At 37.4% G+C, this 19,838-nt stretch overlaps 1 protein-coding gene across 4 annotated transcripts in view; it reads right to left on the reverse strand.

Annotated features, from left to right (window-relative positions):
* Positions 1-19,838, reverse strand: part of STRN (striatin) — a 69,930-nt gene that overhangs the window by 34,918 nt on the left and 15,174 nt on the right. For all 4 annotated transcript variants that reach the window (XM_058802729.1, XM_058802728.1, XM_058802731.1 and 1 more), the window contains exons 3-5: positions 13,644-13,717; positions 10,535-10,613; positions 8,534-8,698 (exon numbers count right to left, since the gene is read on the reverse strand). In XM_058802729.1, the coding sequence (XP_058658712.1) occupies positions 8,534-8,698; positions 10,535-10,613; positions 13,644-13,717 (318 nt within the window). The remainder of the gene's footprint in view (positions 1-8,533; positions 8,699-10,534; positions 10,614-13,643; positions 13,718-19,838) is intronic.

Below are 19,838 nucleotides of genomic sequence, written 5' to 3' on the forward strand. Positions count from 1 at the left end.
CTTAGGGGGTCATTCACCAAGCAACTTAAAAAAGCAGAAGGGCCAAAAACATATTCAGAGATAGGGTAGTAAAATAAATAACTTTAAATTCCATTTTAGAAAAAGAAACACAATTTGACATTTTCAGGGCTTTTGTAGCTTCGAGTATTTTTTAAAAAAATCAATGGGTGAAAACAATAGAATCAAGCTCTGAAAGTGGGGACTGATACAAACTGTGGTATTACAAGCACAAGTGAGGCAAGGTTCAGGGCCCATTGCAAATAAAGAGAGATAAAAAACCCTAATAAGGTCTCAACAAGGACAATTCCTCTCTTCTGGACTGTCCTGTATCACAACATATTTAAGGAAGAACATAATTTTCAAAGTGCAGCTTTTTCCTTCCTCCCCAGCCATACTGTCTAAAGAAAAGCAGCTGGGAAAGAATGAACCAGAACCCCCAGACAGCAGGAGAAGCTATGGAACCTGCCAAAGCAGAAAGCACAGAGCAGCCAGACTGTGGCAGGGCCTCCCTCAATCCTGTGCTCCTCAGCTGCTTGTTCTGAATCTCTTTCCCACTGCTCCTTCCTCAGTAACAACACTCTTGCATGCTGTTCTCGTCTTCTCTCCTTGACGGCCTCGTCCCAGGTGACTCAGCACTTCCCAACCAACCAACCAAAATCATTTCAACAGTATCATATCTGTTATCACATACTGTTATCTCTGTCCATTACATCCTCCTTTCCAGCAGCCTTATCCAGGCAGACAGGCAATTCTTTGGGGCAAAGATATTACCCTGCCACTCCTGCCTACCCACAATTAGGTACAACAGGACTAACTGCTTCTCATGGCCATAACAATAACTACTGCCAGAAGGTAAACTGCAGCTAGACTAATGCTGCTGGGCTTTCCTTCTTACTACAATAGATGAGCAGCGCACAGATTTTGTGAATATCACTCCTGAAACAGGGAACTTCTGATTCCCAAAGGTAACAAATCTTTTCCTGTTTAAAACACAAAATTCTTCTTACAAATGAGATGGTAACTGAAGTATATACATCCCTTAAAAGAACATGAAACTGAAATCACATGAGTATTTTCCTCCTCAGGAGAAGCCAACAGAATTCTGAGCAGCTGTGATGGCTGTGAAAATCTGATCCCAATTTCTATTTTACAGGCTGTCCAATTATTCAGATTTGTGTTAACCCCTTGGCCCCTTTAAGACTAAAAATAATAGCATCTTCCCATGAAACCAAAAAAATGTGATTTGTGGATATTCCACATACACTATTTAAATAAAGAAAACCTGGCTTTGCTGGGCTCTGCAGACCATAACATCAACTCTTCCTTTTCTGCCCAACAGTGACATGCCTTGAGACAAGCATTTTGTGTAAAACTCCAGTTGGTTCTGACACTGAAATATTGCCAGCTTTAAAAAATGTATAGCTCAGACTGAACACATTTGCTCTCAACATTTAATATTCATGATCTTAACATAAATCCTGTTTCTTAGTGAGTGAAATGCAGAAGCCATAACCTACAGGCAAGGTGAAGTTCTTTTGTGGAAACTACAACAGCATGCTGATGCTACCTTTCCAGCTCCCAGCATGATCCAGAACATTTCAAATTGCAAAGTCAAGTTTAACTTACACTAAAGTCACATTATAGACATGTATTTTTGTTGTAACTAACACACTCTACATTTCTATCATTACTTTCTTTTTTGTTGATAATAACCCTGGAAAGTCTGTGGCCATGTCCAGGGAGAATCTCAAATTTCTCCCATGAACTGTCCAACCACAAGAACATTAACTGCCTCAGTCCTACTCACAGCCTCAAAGGAAAGAATAGAGGGCTTTTTTGTTTATTTTATCCAAGACATGCACAAGTTATCTTAAATAAAACTAGGATTTTATTGATAAATTCAGAAGCAGGAACAAATACCACAATAAAGTTAAATAAATACAAGTTCAGCTTGGGCTGAGAAGTGTTCCTGGGAGCTTGTACAGCTGGAAAGAACCTGTTGCGACCCAGGATTCAGAGCTGTTCTACCATACTCTTTCTTGAGCCATTTTCTTTGCTTCAGTTTCCTACTACTATCAAAACAGCTACTGCACAGTCTTCATAAGTTTTATTAATTCCCCACAGAATTTAGTTATCACGTTTTAAAACAGTCTTTTTCAATGTGGCCAGTTAAATTCTATCAAACTGTACGCATTAAATAAATGCATGCAAATTCACTGAGAAGTGCCTTTAAGAACAGTTCATTAGAGTTCAACACTGTAAAATCTTTCATAATGCAGCACAGAAAATATCAAAATAGTTTATAGAAACTACAGAACAGTTAAAATCATCAGCATTTACACACAATGAACACAGGCCAGGCTAACAGTCTGTCACAACCTTTGAAATCTCCTATGAAGTCACACCACACAATGCAAGAACTAGTGCAATATGTATTACAACTGGTAAGCAGCACTTACAAAATGGTTTGCATATAAATTGGAATAGCAAAGGAATGACATTTAAAAAGCAAGGACCGCTTCTCTTGCCAAATCTAGTCAGCTAACTATAATAGATCAAACAAATAAGTTTTATAGAGAATAAAAAAACCCCTAATATTTGAGGTACCAGAGTAACTCTTCTAAGTTATTTCTCCATTCACCTCCCCTCTCTTTGCTTCTCTCTCTCTCCAACTGCACAACTTCTGTCTCTTCCTTCCCATTCTTTCTGTACTGTGAGTCTTATGTGACATTGCCAAAAACCATCTCTCAAACTCCTAAGCCCTAGAATGGTGCCAATTAAAAGTGTGGTCCATTTGTACTTCTTTCTTCACAAAAAAAAACCCCAATTTATCTAGGTTTTTTTTCTGCTTTAGTGCATCTGTTGAAAGCATCCAGATCTGGCCTAAATCAGGTACCTTTGAAATGCCTGTTAGGCCACTGCAAGATGGAGGCAGGGAGAAACAGAAAAAAAGTGAAAAAAAAATTCCAAAATCTATTTGCTTTATTCCTCTTACCGTTTTTTTTTTTTTTTTTTCCTTTTTGTAATTCAACCTCTACTAGCATACTATTTTGGAAATCTTTCTTATGGCAGCAATTACCTGAGGTTTATAAATTCAGAGGTATTTTCCCAAATAAACCATTTTATAAGCCAGTCAACAAACAACATTCATCAGCCAGTATGCAGCACTTTCATTACTTGGGCCAGCGTTAATAGGATTTAGAGATGCAAAAGAGTTACTAAGGTCTTCTGGTATACAAGGATGCTCATTCACTGAAGTGTCAGTTGGAATGACTTGTTGTATATCAGAAAGATAAAGTTTTCAAAATTTTTAATTTTGAAATGGTCTTCAGATTTGCTCTGAAATGCCGAGGTTTGAGGTCATTTTGCTCATGTAAAGTATAGGCAGTGGAAGCCCTTGGCAATTCAATAAGAAAAGAAAAGGCAGCAGGTAAGTTTAGAGACAGAGTGATACATCACTCAGGACCATTTTTCTTTAAGAAGTTTCTATTGGCTATTTATAGTTCTAATGATCAAACCCCTTAGCAAGAACTAATCTATACCTTTTTTATATATAGACATTTGTATCTATGCATATATATACACACATCAGTGTGGTATATCCTCATTCCTTTCCAGTTCTATTCCTTTATTATATTTGCTTCCACTCATACTAAATGGTAGTCAAATACACACCTTCAAGAAGGTAAACTCATTTGACTGTTGAGGTTTCACTCAGTAAGATAAAGCTACTAAAAATGAGGTAATAAATGAACTAAAGATACTTAAGTACTCTTGTGTTTTCAAGGCTACAAGCTACATGTGCAGGCAGCTTTCATTTCTGTTTCAGTTTGTTGGGGGAAAGCACCCATTCCTCTCACTGCAAGTGTTAGGAATTTAAACCATTATTATGAGGTTATTATTTTAGTATCTATTTTTGAGTCCAGTCATGCCAAGTGGTACTTATCTTTTGCAATGCAAGTGAGCTGATTGAAGAAACTGAAAACTGATTCCCTTTAAAATTCCATGAAATAGGTGAAAACAGGACTATATCTAGCTCACGTTACCATATTAACATTTCATTTACAGATTCAAAGTCTTGCAGGGTGCATTCAAAATCCACATGATGTCTTTCTTGAGTGCTAAAGTTTTCAAGAGGATCTGTACATCAGCAAATAAATAGGCAATGTAAGAATACAAGTCTGGCCAAACATGCAGCAGCTAGTAACACAAAGTCTGAGGCTATTTCACCTAAGGATGAAGAGAAACTGATTTGGCTTAAAACAGAGTCAGACAACAGTAGTGTGTTCATCACAGTACCAAAGGAGGGGGAACTTCTCTGAAGAAATACTGCAATAATTTAGGACATACAAAACTAAGCTGAGAGGTTATGAGGGACTGGACAGCAGTTTTCTAAATTAACTAGAGCCCAGCAGAATTCAAGTTACATATCCTCTGCTGAAACTAAATATTATTGTATTAAGTATTTGCACTACATTAACCATCATATGCTTCTACATACCAAGGAAAACAGCATCAGCTTCACAATAATCACCCCAAACATTCTCACTAGCCTTTCCCGCAAAAAGGCTCAACTCAATGTTGGTACCCCAAACACTGAGAGTCCAAACCTCAGCTGTTGAAACAGGTATAAAGGACAGACAACAAGATAAAACATATAACAGGCAAATGCTGCTGTAACAACTTAAAAACCTGTAAAAGCTGTAGTAAGCTGAACAGAGGAAAAACATCCTCCCTACCTACCATGAAGTATACACTTCACACATCCCCAAGGTCAGAGGAAAAATGCCAGGTATTATCTTTAAAACAATCAAAGGCATTAAAAAATATTTAAAAATAAGCAACATGTGGGTTTCCACTGTGCTCAGAAGTACAGTCAGAGCAAGTCACAGAGGTTTTTCTGAGGAAAAAAGCACTATGCACAGATGAATACACTAACACAAAAACTGTGCTAAAAACAGACCGTGTTGAGAAGCAGATCAGCTCTTCATTTTTTCCCTGGAATTTTCTGCAATACTCATTTATTTTGTGCTGCACCACTTTCATTTCACTAAGAAAGCATTGGTTGGCTATCAAACAAATAATGAAAACATAAAGGAAGTTTTGTTTCCTATTGCCATTACTACCTCTCTCCTCTCAAAGAGATAACCATATTGTAGCATAAAAGCATCAAATACCATCTCTTTCCTTTCTTTGGAATTTATCACAAGTGTTCAGTTGTACAGAAGGCAGTTGAGCCAATCTGTTCTTTCTGCAATTTACACTGCTATATGGAGAAATCTTTATGGAAATTAAAAGCTAGTGTGCCTTCCACTTTTCTATTCTGGAAATGCATCATTAAATCCATACTCCTTCTGTTTTTCATGGTACCATTGTCCCCTCTATTGCACATTATCTTAATCACATCCACCCACATTCTTTTCAAACTCCTATTGATTTGTCTTTATCGTTTCCCATCCCCAAGGTTTCTCTTTACTTCAGTCCTGTACTCCGCTTCTCACCTTTTTCACTCCATGTAAACAGTTTTTTAAAACACAGACTTAAACTAAAACACAGACTAAAAATGCACATATTCAACTGGGTGCATGTTATGCAGTTTTTCCAAGACCAAACAGATTAAAAATGCTATGAGCTGTCTTTTCTCACTTCAACAGAGGTGTATTCCTTGTTGGCCTATATCCATTTTCATGTGTTACCTTCTGCCCAGTGCTCTGCTCTTCAAATGCAACTAAAACATCTTCAGGTTGACCAGTGTCCTCAGACTTGCAAGCAAATATTTGACATCAATGTTCATTATATGTTTTGAACAGGAAACTCTGCCAAACTGCCTTGGCTTGAGCAGTTCACAGGCTTCTCTGGTGACAGACAGCAAAGCTTTCTCCTCTGAAGAGTTTTATTGCACCCATACAGTCACTGAAAGTCTTCAGTCTGCATTTTAGTTTGCAACTGTCCCAATGTCTCATGGTCCTGGCCAACACTCTCATATGTCCTTAAACTTCAAACTTTCTGGAATTGCATTAAGGTTTTGTTTGGTTTTTTGTTATTCCAATTTCTCACCATAACTTTCCTCTTCTACCACTACCAAACTGCAGACACTTGTTCACTGCACTCCTTCCAACTGTAAAAGCTTGCTGCAGTCCAAATCCATTTTTCACTTTACATGAACACAAGGAATAACAAGAAGCTGCTAAAGGAAGGGCCAGTCCTTTTGCCCTCACAGTAAGCAGCCTAGCATTGGTGAGATTGCTTCAAAGGATGCCTTTCCTCAACAGCAAGCCAGAATTTAGCTGAGTCATCTAAATTTTTCCTAGTTCTGCCAACCAGGTAGGAAAGCATTGAATTAGGGTTTCAAACACTCACTAAAAATTTCAGTTGAGTTCAAGAGTTGCACCCTGAGTTCAGGAGCAACATCCATGTGCCTTAGACCTGTGTCATCTATTCAATGCTATACTTTCCAAAGAGAAGCTGTTCTATATAGACTGAAGTTATGCTGGCATTACATGAGGCAGGTAACAGCTTATTTCAGCTTATGAGCTTATTTCTCATTTTGCATCTCCCACAAAGCTGCCCTTTGAAATCTCAAAGGTAAGTAATGATGCAGCTGGAAGAAGATGAACAGTGCCAGATGTCACAGAAACACTGAGGTAGCACAAGGTGAAATAGCTGTTAAATAACAGGCAGTCTCTGCCAGGAAGCAAGCTACAGAATGCTTCCTGAAAAAAAAATTGAAAGAGGTGGTCTGTAAGTGTGACTGAAGCACCCAGAAGAATCACAGCATTGAGAGGCAGTCCTGTACTTAGATTGATCATGGAATTCTAGTAAAATCATGACTTTTTTCCTTCTGGTGAGGGAGATGGCAGTGGACATCCAGAAATTCAAAATCACCCATGTTCAACATGACCATGTTGAACAAGAACCCTGGAAAATTTTTCCACTGTAAAGCCCTTGAGTCCCTTCTTGTTCATTATCTTATCAAAACACATCCTTAAGCTCTATAATGCAGTTTGCCATCTCAGCCATCACATGCAAGAACAGTTTTTCAAAGTGTACAGCCTGACCAGCCTTGCAGCTGACAAGCTAGTACAGCCACAATGGAAGGGAATTCATTTTTCTCCATCAGTGAATATCCTCAGCAACAGGGTAAACTACAAAGTGTTAAACCTAATGTCAGATCTATTCCAAAACCAAGCAGATAGGAGAGAAATGCAAATATATCCAAAAACTGCTATATTAAAACCACTGTCCCAGTATTTCATCCATCAAGTAACTACCTTATACACACATCCACCTTCTTCAAAACTATGTAAATACACAAAAATAAATTTTGAAGTGTAAGAGGAGAAGCTTTATTTACACACTTCCCCTTCACCAGAAATCAAACCAGAACTGTTACTGCAAGCTATCAAGCATTCCTTGTTCTTCCAAACAAAGCTGTTGTACATAAATGACATGACTTGTCAACTATGTAGCAACACAATATATTTTAGTAGCTTGCAGGTTTTCTCACACATTCAAGTTTTCCATCTCACAGCATTATATTTAATTACATAACAATGAACTTCTGCCCTTATGTCACTTGTTGGCCTGAAGTTGCTGCAGCTATCAGGAGGGTATAATGAAATCTTACAAATGCTTTTTAGAAAATAGGATGTATATATAACTGTATTAGGTCTTAGAAAATAATGGTCTTGAATTTTGCGCCATGAATATAGAAAAGGAAAAAAGAGTGATTTCTGAGGAAAGCTGTGCTACTACTGGAAATAGCTACCTCATCTACTGCTCCTACAATTCTGCATAGTTTTCATTATTTTTCCAGTTTTGCAACTACAGTATCTTAAACAAGAATGAACAGATTGTTCTTCTGAAGTCTTTAGAGTTAAGTTTAACTTACTTTTTTTTCTTTTTTAACACTGCATGGAAAAGAGAAGAAAATGGGAAAAAAGCCTCTTAAGTTTTAACAGTACTTAAGAGAAGAAGTGAGAACAAGCTTTTACTATCTTTGACTGACTTTCCGTAGTATTAGAAATATTAAAATACAGAAATTAGTTCCTTACACTTCAGTCACATTTACATGTCAGTAGAAAACCAAAAACTTTTCGGAGTCAGAATGTAATGAGTGACTTTGTTTTTCAGATTTAGCGAATAAATTCCTTCTCTTATATAGTTTATCATGTCATAGTCAGCACAGACCAGAAGAGCAAAGCCTGCAACCTACACAGTAAAGTGTCCAGCAATACAAACAAACCATTAACTTGAAACAACACTGACTTCTAAACACTTAGCAATCATATCTCAAAAGAGGCTTGATTTGACTTAGTGCTGCCATCCAACTGGAAAAAAAAATTATGGTGCTTTCAAGATTTGAATCTAAAGAATTACTTCCATACTTATTGCTTAATATAATAAAATTAGTTAGAATTGCTCTAATCTCAAACTAAGAAAAAATCCTGAAATCTTCTCAGTAAACAAAATTTTGTTCAACGCCACTAAGTGCATTTATGCAGAAATAGAACAAAGTCATCTTGATGCTTACCCGATCATTGCGTTTTCTTTAATCTGGCCCTCTGTGCCATTTACCATTGGCTCTTGATTTCTGTTCTCTTTTTCTGAAGCATCACTTGAGAGGCCCAGTAAAGCTCGCACTCGTTTTGATTTCACATCCAATATCGTGTCAGTGTAGCCCACTTCTTGTAGATACCTGAAGGAAGAGAACTCATGCTAATCTCCTCTGCACATGTCACTTCTGCAAAACATGAAATTCCTCCCTGAACTTCTCCCTGAACTCATCCTCAATCCCTTAGTTTAGCAACTGGCTGAACTTCTCCCTGAACTCATCCTCAATCCCTAAGCTTAGCGAACTCCGGTGCTGAGCTAGTGAAACACGCTTGTAAATCATCCTGTACCAGCTGCAGAGGGATCGCCTCTTGCAGTACCAGCCTCTACAGTCACTGAGAAAAAAAAAATCAGAGAGCCTAGCAGTCAGAGGTTATACAATACGTTATTCATTCATCTACTAAAATGGATGGAAAAGCACTTTCAATTAAAATACTTACAACTGCTTTATAAAAATCACCACAGTTGCATGCACAAGTATTTTCATAATTTGACACATGGAAACTAGACACAAGAAGCAGTAGATATGTTCCTTATGTAAACATTATTAGAAGACTAGAAAATGGAATAAACCCTAAATTCTTTAGCTGTGGCCATTAGTAAGAGCTGTTATTTATGATGGACTAGACTTGATAAAATCTGTCTTGCCTTTCCTTTATTCTGCAATGGATCTGCAAAAATTTGTCTTCCATATAAACACTGAACAGCAAAAATCATTGTATAGATTTCACAGCCCAAAGTTGGCTCTGTAGTTTTAAAGTTGGCTCTTTCACCAATATGCCATGTTGCCCTTGAGAGAAACAGGAGGGAAATAATTATTTCAAAAAGAAAAAGTAGAAATTGCTTTGTGTCCTTCCCTCTAGAACATGGAGTTAATAGCAGTGAATTGATTAAATTGTCAATATTCTAGACAACTCTGAAGAAAGGAAATGCTATTTTACAGTGACAGCTGCTACAAATCAGGGACGTGCACTTCTCCTGCAAGAACATTCTCCTCCAATTATTTAATATCATTCACATAACCACATTAGGAGAGAAATACTGATTGTTGGCTACAGAAAAATCAAACAAGTCACCTATGCAAAACAGAGTCTGTCAGTAATATGCACTCTATATTCAGCAGTGTGTCACTCTTGCATGAACTGCGCTGAGATGGAATGACTCATCTTCAAAATCACTGATCCAAGTCAAAACCACTCTAGTTACATTTATTCAACATGCAGGCAAAGATTTGAGCTCTTGCAAAAGAGAAGCCTGTACAAGCCATTCAATGAATTTAACTTTTGTACAACTCCTTGGAAAAAGGTCTTTTAAGGTAAGTTCCAGACCATCCTTACTGTCTCAGTCCCCTCTCATTTAATCTTCTGTAACACACCAAATATCATGGCAGTTAATTTAGTTACTATGATCACAATTCAAAAATTAATTTAGATTAAGAGACATTTGTTTCATTGAGATGAACAAGAATTAGAAAACATCTAGTCTAACCTTCTGGATGTTAATCTTTTCTGCAACTTAAGCAAGCCAAAATAAAATTTTTCCTTCTCCAATGCCAGCTGTTTTTATTTTACACAGCTCTTAACAGAATCATGTGTCTTTTGCTTTTTAATTGCAAAATGTCATGACCCACTGTTCTCTCAAGCAGATTGGCTTATTATACTCCATGAAAGAAAAGTAAATGAGATCAGGCGTTTGTGATTTTACAAGGGTTCTCATCTGAAGTTATGAAATATTAAAATTTTTGAAAACCCAAGGAAAAGTAGTGCAGAAGCTGAATGAACTTCTTCACACACACTAGCTTTTCTTTCAGTGAAACACAACTGAAAAAGAATAATCAAAAAATCAAATACCATCACCATCATATTTCATTAGCAGATTCTTTCTTTGCAATCAGTATTTGAGTCCTTTTTTCAACACTTACTGTCTTAACAGCTGTCGTCCTTGTTTCCATATTAGCTGGCTGTTCTGTGGTGGCTGAATCTCTGTCTCATTCCCTTCGTCTGAAAAAGATTATTTTATTACATTTTTTTTCTTTTTCCTATTTGCATAAAAGATGCCCATCCACATAAAAAGTGATCTGCCTCAAAATTATTAGGAATGGTTTAATACCAAAATTCAAAGTGCAAATAATGAAGGAAAAAAAAATGCACACAGCACATAATTGTAGTACTATATACACATTAAGATTTCCAGGTACATCCTACTCTATGAGAGCAAGTTCCACTCGTCCTAACTCCTAAGCACTCCTCCTCTATGAAAGCAAGTTCCTAACTCCTTTAGGGGCATATAATGTCAGTCAGTCTGCAGTCCAATTTTTGCTTTGGCCTCCCAAGATAATTGCTGCTCACATTAAGTCTGAATACAAATATCTTTAACTGCTAACTGCAGCACAATATTGGTTTACAACTTCCCAATTTTTTTATACTTGACAGTTTAACATAAATCAACAAATCTACTTGCATCAATTTAATCCTTATTTGCATTAGTTTTGCAGAAACAAACAAACAAAAAAATAAGGACTAATTTTTAACTTGAAAAGTTGTTAAAAAATTTTCAGCACACTTTCCCCAACCATAAATTTGTAACCAAAAGTTACTACTCCAGGAAAATCTAAAAAAAAAATTTTAAAATGTCATGTGGCTATGTGGCTGTTCTTTTAAGAAAACTGTCAGAATGCTGGCAACCAACAGCTACACATTTATTCCATATATAGCTTCACAGCACATGATGGTGGGTTTTTTCCTCTCCTCAAGGAGATACATATGCTTCCCAAGATAAAATGCCTTGGTTTATTATCTATGAAAGCCTCTACAAAACTTTAAAACCTTGTGGTCCAAACACTGAAGGATGAACAAACTTCCTGTATAAACAAGACCTAAGAACCAGAAAAACCTGTGGTATACTCCTATGAGTAACTTAATATGTGACGTGTGAGAGCTATTATTCTCATCAGGAAGTCACTTACCTTTAAACAACTCAATTAATACTACACAAAAAAGCCCCACCACCTACCCAAAGAAGCTATTAAATACTAATCAGAATTCACATGCAAGGAGAGACATATGAACTCTGGACATCTCATATTCACAAATATATTTAATAGCAACCACAGGAAATAATCAAATGCACAATCATCTTCCAATGACAACTGGACACAGCTGGATCCAATCCACAGCTACCAAAGCTCAGTCTATAATTATTAAAACATGACTGAGGTAAATCTGCCTGAAAATTCCTTTTGAAAGCAAAACCCACTCTTCTGGAGGCACTGTTAAGTATATCCAGAGGCAAGAATTCTCTTGTGCTTAGTCTCCTCAAAAGTGATGACTGCTAGCAGTAGCAGTGGTTTACAGATAAGAGTGAAGAGACTTGCATTATGAGGAAATTATAGCAGAAGATATAGTATATATAGTATACATAGATAAACTGTATAAATAATTTTATTTATACAGGAAATTGAAATCTTTCTTCTAAAATTGTGTTACAGACTCACCAAGAGATCATAAAGAAAACAACAAGGATCCATGTGGAAGAACTACTACCAACATTTTGACTTTTTTTCATGACTGGGCAGGAAAAACAGGGACAGGGCGATGGGAATGCATCAACACACAACATAGATATCTATCAAAGACAACTTCAAAACAGTATTAGAACAAAGTTTCTATTTTAAGTCATCAGTCCAGATTTGATACAGAATGAAAATACACATTTCTGATAGCTGTATATCGACTACAATGGGATAAATGAGAATAATGGAATTTTAGCTGAAGTATTTCCACAATGTTGACTTTGCAGAATTAATGCACAGTCTAGAGCTCTGCTGGGTAAGCCAGGCCTCGCACTACATTCCTCAGCTGGAAACTGCAGCAATGTGCTGTAGCTGCATCCTGAGAAATTACAAAAAAACACCATGGCTGCCTAGGGCTGTGGTATGATCAGGACAAAGTTTTCTAAAGGTCCAGAAAGAGACTGAAGTCTTCCACTTAGTAGCACCAAATTCAATATTTCTTCAGTTAAGGAAATAAAGCTGATAATTGCATGAAATAAAATTTCTAAAAAACTCATTAAAAACTTGGACAAGAAAAGCCTGGTGTAAAGCTCGGCTAGTTGGTATAGGGTTGGATTTTTTGTTTGTTTGGGGGTCTTTTCATGACCTTCTAAACCCAATGAGGTAAGAAATCACCATGATAGTCAGCTAGACCACCCCCTCCATAAACCAAGTGACAGAGATGAGATTTGCAGACATTCTATGCTCTGCCTTTACATATAGGTAGTTCCAATTTTGTTGCAGTAGAAGCATCACGAGATTGAGACACAAAAAACATTACCTATTTTTTTCAATGCCTTGACCATTAGTCAGATCTCTGTACCTTTTTTAATACTTTTTCCTCCAGAGGAAAGGATAGGGAGATAGAGGGATAAAAGGAAGTAACTTAAATTCTTAATTTCCCCAATTCAGTGCTTAAATCTATTTGTGTGAAGTAGGAGATGAAAACAAATCAGCTTTCCAGAGACCAAGGCAAAAAACTGAAATAACTAAATGCATGTCCAATGATCATTTGAAATCTCCTGTTCAAAAACTCTCACTTATGTCTAAAATGCACTTTAATTATTTTTTTCCTGGAATACTACTGAGGTAATTGAACCAAAAAATTATGAACTATGTATTTCATTCAGAAGAATTATCCAGAGATAAAAGGATTCTATTGCTGTGAATCTAGTATCATCCTGTTCTAAAATATCCATACACATCACTAAGGGACCGAAAAACTACTCTCTCCAAGAGCAGTCTGCTCATTTGGGTTTGGATTTTTTTTAATCTAAACTAAACTGATTTATTAATAGACTCTTAGATCATTAGGATATATTTTTAATTGTACAAGAGTAAAATATAGGCTTGAATAATTTTCTCTATTCATAATGCTCCATTAGGAGACTTATTTTATCAATACTATCAATTCAGCATTTGCACATAACACAGTTAAGCTTTTATGCCAGTAATAAACTCACTGTCATTAAATTCTTACCAGAATCATAGTTCGGTGGCTTCATATCTCCCTGATTCAATTCTGTGCCATATTTTAATTTGTGGTATTTAGCCCTGCAAAGAAACCAAACAAAAAATTTTTTTAAAATCTATTAGTACGTTTAAAGGATATCACTAAACACATAAATGTCATCTGTTTTCAATTGAAAAGCCACTCGTTTCTTCTAGGCTGGGAACAAAGCAAATCAAGTAATTTTACCATGACTTCAGATAGGTAATTTTATTGAAATTTTTTTTCCAAGGGCTACATGTAATTGCATAGTGAATACTGAAGAAACACACAGAGCAGTTGACTGCAGATTTTACAAAATGTTCTTGCTACAGAAAAGGTTCCTTCCCTGTGGACACAAACAACTCTTCTGCTTCCCTTCCCAACCCCCTAGCCTTTCCTTTCTAGCCAACATTTATGAAACATTTTTACTACCCATGTCAGTTCAGTGCCATCTACTTCATCTCATATTGTCACTCCATTAAGCAAACTTTAGTTTTAGTTTTATTTTTCGAAATGCTGTGCTCTCCAACAGCAGCAGGCCCTCAGCCAAAACTGTTCTAAATGAGACTTAGCAATGACATCTCACCCACACCATTTTGTCTCAAAGCTGCTAGGTCTGCCACTTGACCAAGGGCAAAAATGGAAACTTTCTTCCAAAATTATTTAGCTTCCAAAAGGTCTAACATAATAAGCCCCACAAAGCATGTCATACAATGAACAAGAATAGCAACAAAAAAAAATGGAAATGCTTTTTAATTTGAGAAGCTTCATCCTAAAGACGCAGTATGTACAGACTTTAAAATACACATAATACCACCACAGTAGAACAGTACTACACAGGCACATTTAAGTTATTCAAGATTCATTACAGTAGTCTTATAACACTGCAGTAGAGAGAGTGAGGCAAAGTGAGCTCTTTGTAGTTTTGCAATCTGTTCTCTCCTTCTCTGACACTCACCATAACTTTAAAAGTACAAAACTGCAGGTTTTATACCTTCACAACTGGGTAGAAGAGTGGCACTTGCACCAGTTCCTGCTCTAAACAAAAAACTGAGAATTCAGGAAATGCTGAGTGTGCAGCCTGGGAGTAGTGGAACAATCAAACAGCTCACATGTACATGCAGTTCAAGCACAAATGTACAAAGTGAAGTATAGAGTAGCAAGAAAAAGGCTGAAAAAGACAAAAAAAAAATAAACCTCTCATATGGACCAACATGAAAAGGAGTTTCATTAGCTCCACTAGGCAAAAGGGAGTTCTTCCACTTAAAATTTATTTTTAAAAAAATTATTGGGTTTGACACTTTGTAATTGTGTGAGGCAAGTTTTCACTAAAATCGCATGACTATATCAAGAACAGCTGCAAAAAATGTTTTCAAGTTACCTGCACCTTTAGATTGCTTCCTAAACATCTTCATTATATTACTGTTTTCTTTTTTATTTCATCAAGAAAACCCATTACTTCTAACAAAATAGTGCTGAAGAATGCTTTGTAGTTCTTATGTTTCAATTTCGACAGTAATAGCTTCCTACTAAACCAGCTGCATTTTAATTATAATAAACATTTAATTCTGACTGAGAAGGGTAAGTGAAGAGTGAAGAAGTGCTTCTTAGGCATAGCAACATCAACAGATGAAGGAACTAACTCTCAAGAGCCACAGCACTAAGCTCTAAGCTGAGCAGCACTCAACAAGGAAAAGAGAAAGGATGTGCTTGAAATGTATTAAAAGTATTAGATGGAAGTTAAACATTTTGGTCAGTACAGAAAAGAATAACCAAGAGCAGAACAAAATCAAAGCTGAAGGCTCAATCAGAATATTTATCTTTCCTTTTCCAACTATCCAGTTACCCTAGTAAAACAACTGCCTCTCATTATTGTTAAATATTGATGCTATGTATACTTTTCTCCCACCACCACTAATGAAAAGCAATGATTAATCAAGAATTAAGAAATCCTCCACTTTGTAATCAACTTAAAAGAGTACAATTTTTTATGCAGTCATGAAATCAAGAGACCTTAATATGTAATCTATTTTGATCTGACTTAACAGAAACAAACAAATATTAATACTCTGCTCTTCTAATCTGGATTACTGACATATGTTGTGTTCTACTTCATTCCTTCAAAGAATTCAGGGAGAAGTTAGTTTTGCAGCAGCTGACATTTGCTTTTAGTTTGTGGGTTTTATAAAAAGTTCCACTATGCTCTATGCGTTCACTAATTTTCTTATCAAGTTTTGTTAATCATTTCCAGCCTAAGTAAAATGTTTGCTAGGTTCACTGAAAGGATCATTCTTTGGACCTTTACTGTTCCTCAGATGTCATGTTCTCCAAAATACATCTTTCAAAGATTCAGACTGCAGTTTTTTAAACTTCTCAGTATATTTATTTCAATCTCCTAAATCCATGGTTGCTCACTTTTTAATTCACTTCCCTCTTAAATCAACAGTAATAGTCTTTTTTCTTACTGAAGTTTTCCCCACTCATCAAAAGCATTATAAAATCATTTCACCAGAATGAAAATAATCATTCTAAATCCATTTTAAACTGTTAGTAACCAGGATTTTCTAACTGGTTCCACCTCATAACACAACAGCTTTTAAAGCTTTTGTTGCTATTCTTTACTTCAAGAGGATAACGTAGATTACATGGTCTTGTACACCACCGGCCCTTTAAATTTATTTTAGGGCCAAACTGGATTAAGATTTCATCTTTCAGAGGACCTAACTTTGTATATTGCAGGCAGAGACCAGTAGCACTAGAGAGAAGGCAGAAGAACAGTGTTCTAGCAAAGAGGCAACTGAAGAGATGAAAAGCCCCAAAAAGTAATCCTTATTTCCAATATTTCTGGAAAAGTTAAAGTTATAGAGCTCTGACTGCACAAAATGATAAAAAAAAAACCCCAGTGCTACAATCAAACCTGAACTAAATTCAATTAGTATAAATTCAGGTCTCTGAGCAGGACGCACACTTGAAACAGAAGCATGAGTATCATGCCAGAGTATGTGACACACTGAACTCATTTTCAGTTGAGGTCAGCTTCTAAAGTTCAGAAAAATATTACCAAAAACTCCCAAAAAATCAATATATCACAGAATCACAGAAATTCTAGGCTGGAAGAGACCTGTAAGATCATCGAGTCCAACCCATGTTCTAACACCTCAACTAGATCATGGCACCAAGTGCCACATCCAGTCTCTTTTTAAACTCTTCGAGGGATGGTGACTCCACCACCTCCCTAGGTAGATGATTCCAGTATTTGACCACTCTTTCTGTGAAAAACTTCCTCCTTAATTCTAGCCTGTATCTCCCTTGGCGCAGCTTGAGACTGTGTCCTCTTGTTCTGTCTGTTGTTGCCCAGAGAAAGAGACCGACCCCCAGCTCACCACAGCCACCCTTCAGGAAGCTGAAGAGAGTGATAAGGTCACCCCTGAGTCTCCTTTTCTCCAGGCTAAACAACCCCAGCTCCCTCAGTCGTTCTTCATATGGCTTGTGTTCCAAGCCCCTCACCAGCCTCGTTGCCCTCCTCTGGACACGCTCAAGCATCTCAACGTCCCTCCTAAAGTGAGGGGCCCAGAACTGGACGCAATACTCCAGGTGAGGCCTCACCAGTGCTGAGTACAGGGGAAGAATGACCTCCCTGCTCCTGCTGGCCACACCGTTCCTGATACTGGCCAGGATGCCATTGGCCTTCTTGGCCACCTGGGCACATTGCTGGCTCATGTTCAGCCGACTGTCAACCAGCACCCCCAGGTCCCTTTCCTCCTGCGCACTGTCCAGCCACACCGTCCCCAGCTTGTATCATTGCAGGGGGTTATTGTGGCCAAAGTGCAGGACTCGGCACTTGGACTTATTGAACTTCATCCCATTAGATTCTGCCCATCCATCCAACCGTTCCAAGTCCCTCTTCAAAGCCCTCTGTCCCTCTAACAGATCAACACACATTCCCAGCTTAGTGTCGTCTGCAAATTTGCTAATAAAAGACTCTAAACCCTCATCCATGTCATCAATAAAAATATTAAACAGAACTGGCCCCAGCACAGACCCCTGAGGGACACCACTGGTGACTGGTCGCCAGCTGGATGCAGCACCATTCACCACCACTCTCTGAGCCCGGCCATCCAGCCAGTTCTGAACCCAGCAAAGAGTGCTCCTGTCCAAGCCACGGCCTGCGAGTTTGTCCAGGAGTATGCTGTGGGAGACAGTGTCAAAGGCCTTGCTGAAATCCAAGTAAACAACATCTACAGCCTTCCCTGCATCCACTAGCCGGGTTACCTGGTCATAAAAGGTGACCACTAATAGGTTATCTAGGAAATATCTTCCACACTTCTACAGACAGTATGAGATTTATTATTAGATGCTTTTTTATCATACAGCTGAAAATGTCACAGGTATGAAAGATAAACAATCTTCTTTTGAAAGTGCACTAAGAAAAGAGCTGAACACCATGACTCAGACTCCAGGACTAGAAGGGAGTCTTGACCCTTCAGTTACACATATTGCAAACAAAGGGTATGAAACTCTTCACAAAATAACCTTTAATTCTTTTCTACACAAATTCAAAATATCACTTATTCTATTAGCACATTTTCATGTAATCTGTTTTTACAATGACAGAATATCTGCTGCCCACCTGTAATGCTTAATTTTTTCACTTTTGCAGAAATCACAGGGTCCATTTATTAACAGCTTTAAAATGGCCTTCTGCAGTTCACCTTGAATTCTAGCTCACATATCCCAGTAGTGTGATACTACCATCACAAAAAAGAGATAAAGTATATTTTGTGTAAAAAAAGTACAAAGAAAATCAAAGTTTCTTCAACCTTTTTATCATCTGGTCAAAAAAAAGGACAGTGGTTTGGTGGCAGGGGAGAAAAAGAAACAAAGATTTACTATCTGAAACTTGTTCAACTTCAGTGATTTACCTTCCATTTCTGAAAATTACATATGAATTATTAACAGTATGCAGAGACAGAAAAATGACTTGAAAATGACAACCTGAAGGATACAACTTAATAGAAAGTATTTTCTATCTGAAGATCAGCCTTCCAGTTATTTGAAAGAAAGCTATTTTAGCACTGTGAAACTATGTTCCTGGGTAGATGCCCTTACTCAGATAAGAATGAGTATTATCACTGCTCTGGCTTCTGCCCTTCATTATACAATTCTCCTCTTTTGATTAGCAGTATTTTCATTAAACTATGTGTCTTCTATTTAGTGCTTGGAAACATTCAACATGGCTGCCACACAAGAATTGCTTAGGAAAATGCTAAAAGCCTTCATCAACGTTTCCTACGACTGAGTGCAGTGAAATTTTGCTGAATACTTCACACAGAAACAAATTTGATTACAGTCAAAAAAAGCCACTATTTCTTGGAAATATCTGTCGCCAGACCTGAAGCATCTGATCCAGCTGTGCTGCGGGAGCCTGCCAAAACATCCGTAGAAGATCTGGGAGCTGCCGCCAAATCAAGAGACATAAACAAGAACGACTGCCAGGAACAGCATGGCGAGATATTCTACCCAGGGGAGAAGGCGCCAGCCTTACACTGATCAGACACATCAGTGCAGAAAACAACACAAAATTAAATCAACTGTTTCTAGAGACATGGCTCAGGAGTCCAGCTCTTTGGTTGAAATATGTTAAGACAGGAAGTGAGCTAGACTAGCCGAAATAGGACATGTTCTTGAGAGAAACAGTACTACGTTTCAGCTAGCTCCTGAAAGTCCAGAGGCACCAGTGCAACTTACTGGTGGTGGAGCAAGTATTGATAAAGTCATAAAAAGTAATCCTCAACTCTGAGCAGCCTCACACTGCAATCTACTGGATGCTGGCAAAACTACATCAAAACTGCTATTGAAAAATGCTAGCACTTAACTATGCACCAGCTCCTCCTAAGCTCCTTGCTACTTCACCTACTAAGACTCTTCAGCAGAAATAACCTGGCTTGCTATACACACAATAAGAAGGTAACCTCACAATTACTGACATAAAGACTAAACATTAAACTAAATTTGCCAGAAAAACATGACCATCAGTAGTAAAACTTATATTCTACCTTACCCACGCTAAAATGACATGACATGAAATAGAGAACAATAACAGTGGTCCCAAAGTTGTTAATTTACAGTAAAATTTGAAACTATTTGGTTGATAAAAGAAATGCAGAGCAGCCACTATAAATA

Source organism: Ammospiza caudacuta, chromosome 3 (genome assembly GCF_027887145.1).
Source record: "Ammospiza caudacuta isolate bAmmCau1 chromosome 3, bAmmCau1.pri, whole genome shotgun sequence".
Taxonomy (NCBI): Eukaryota; Metazoa; Chordata; class Aves; order Passeriformes; family Passerellidae; genus Ammospiza; species Ammospiza caudacuta.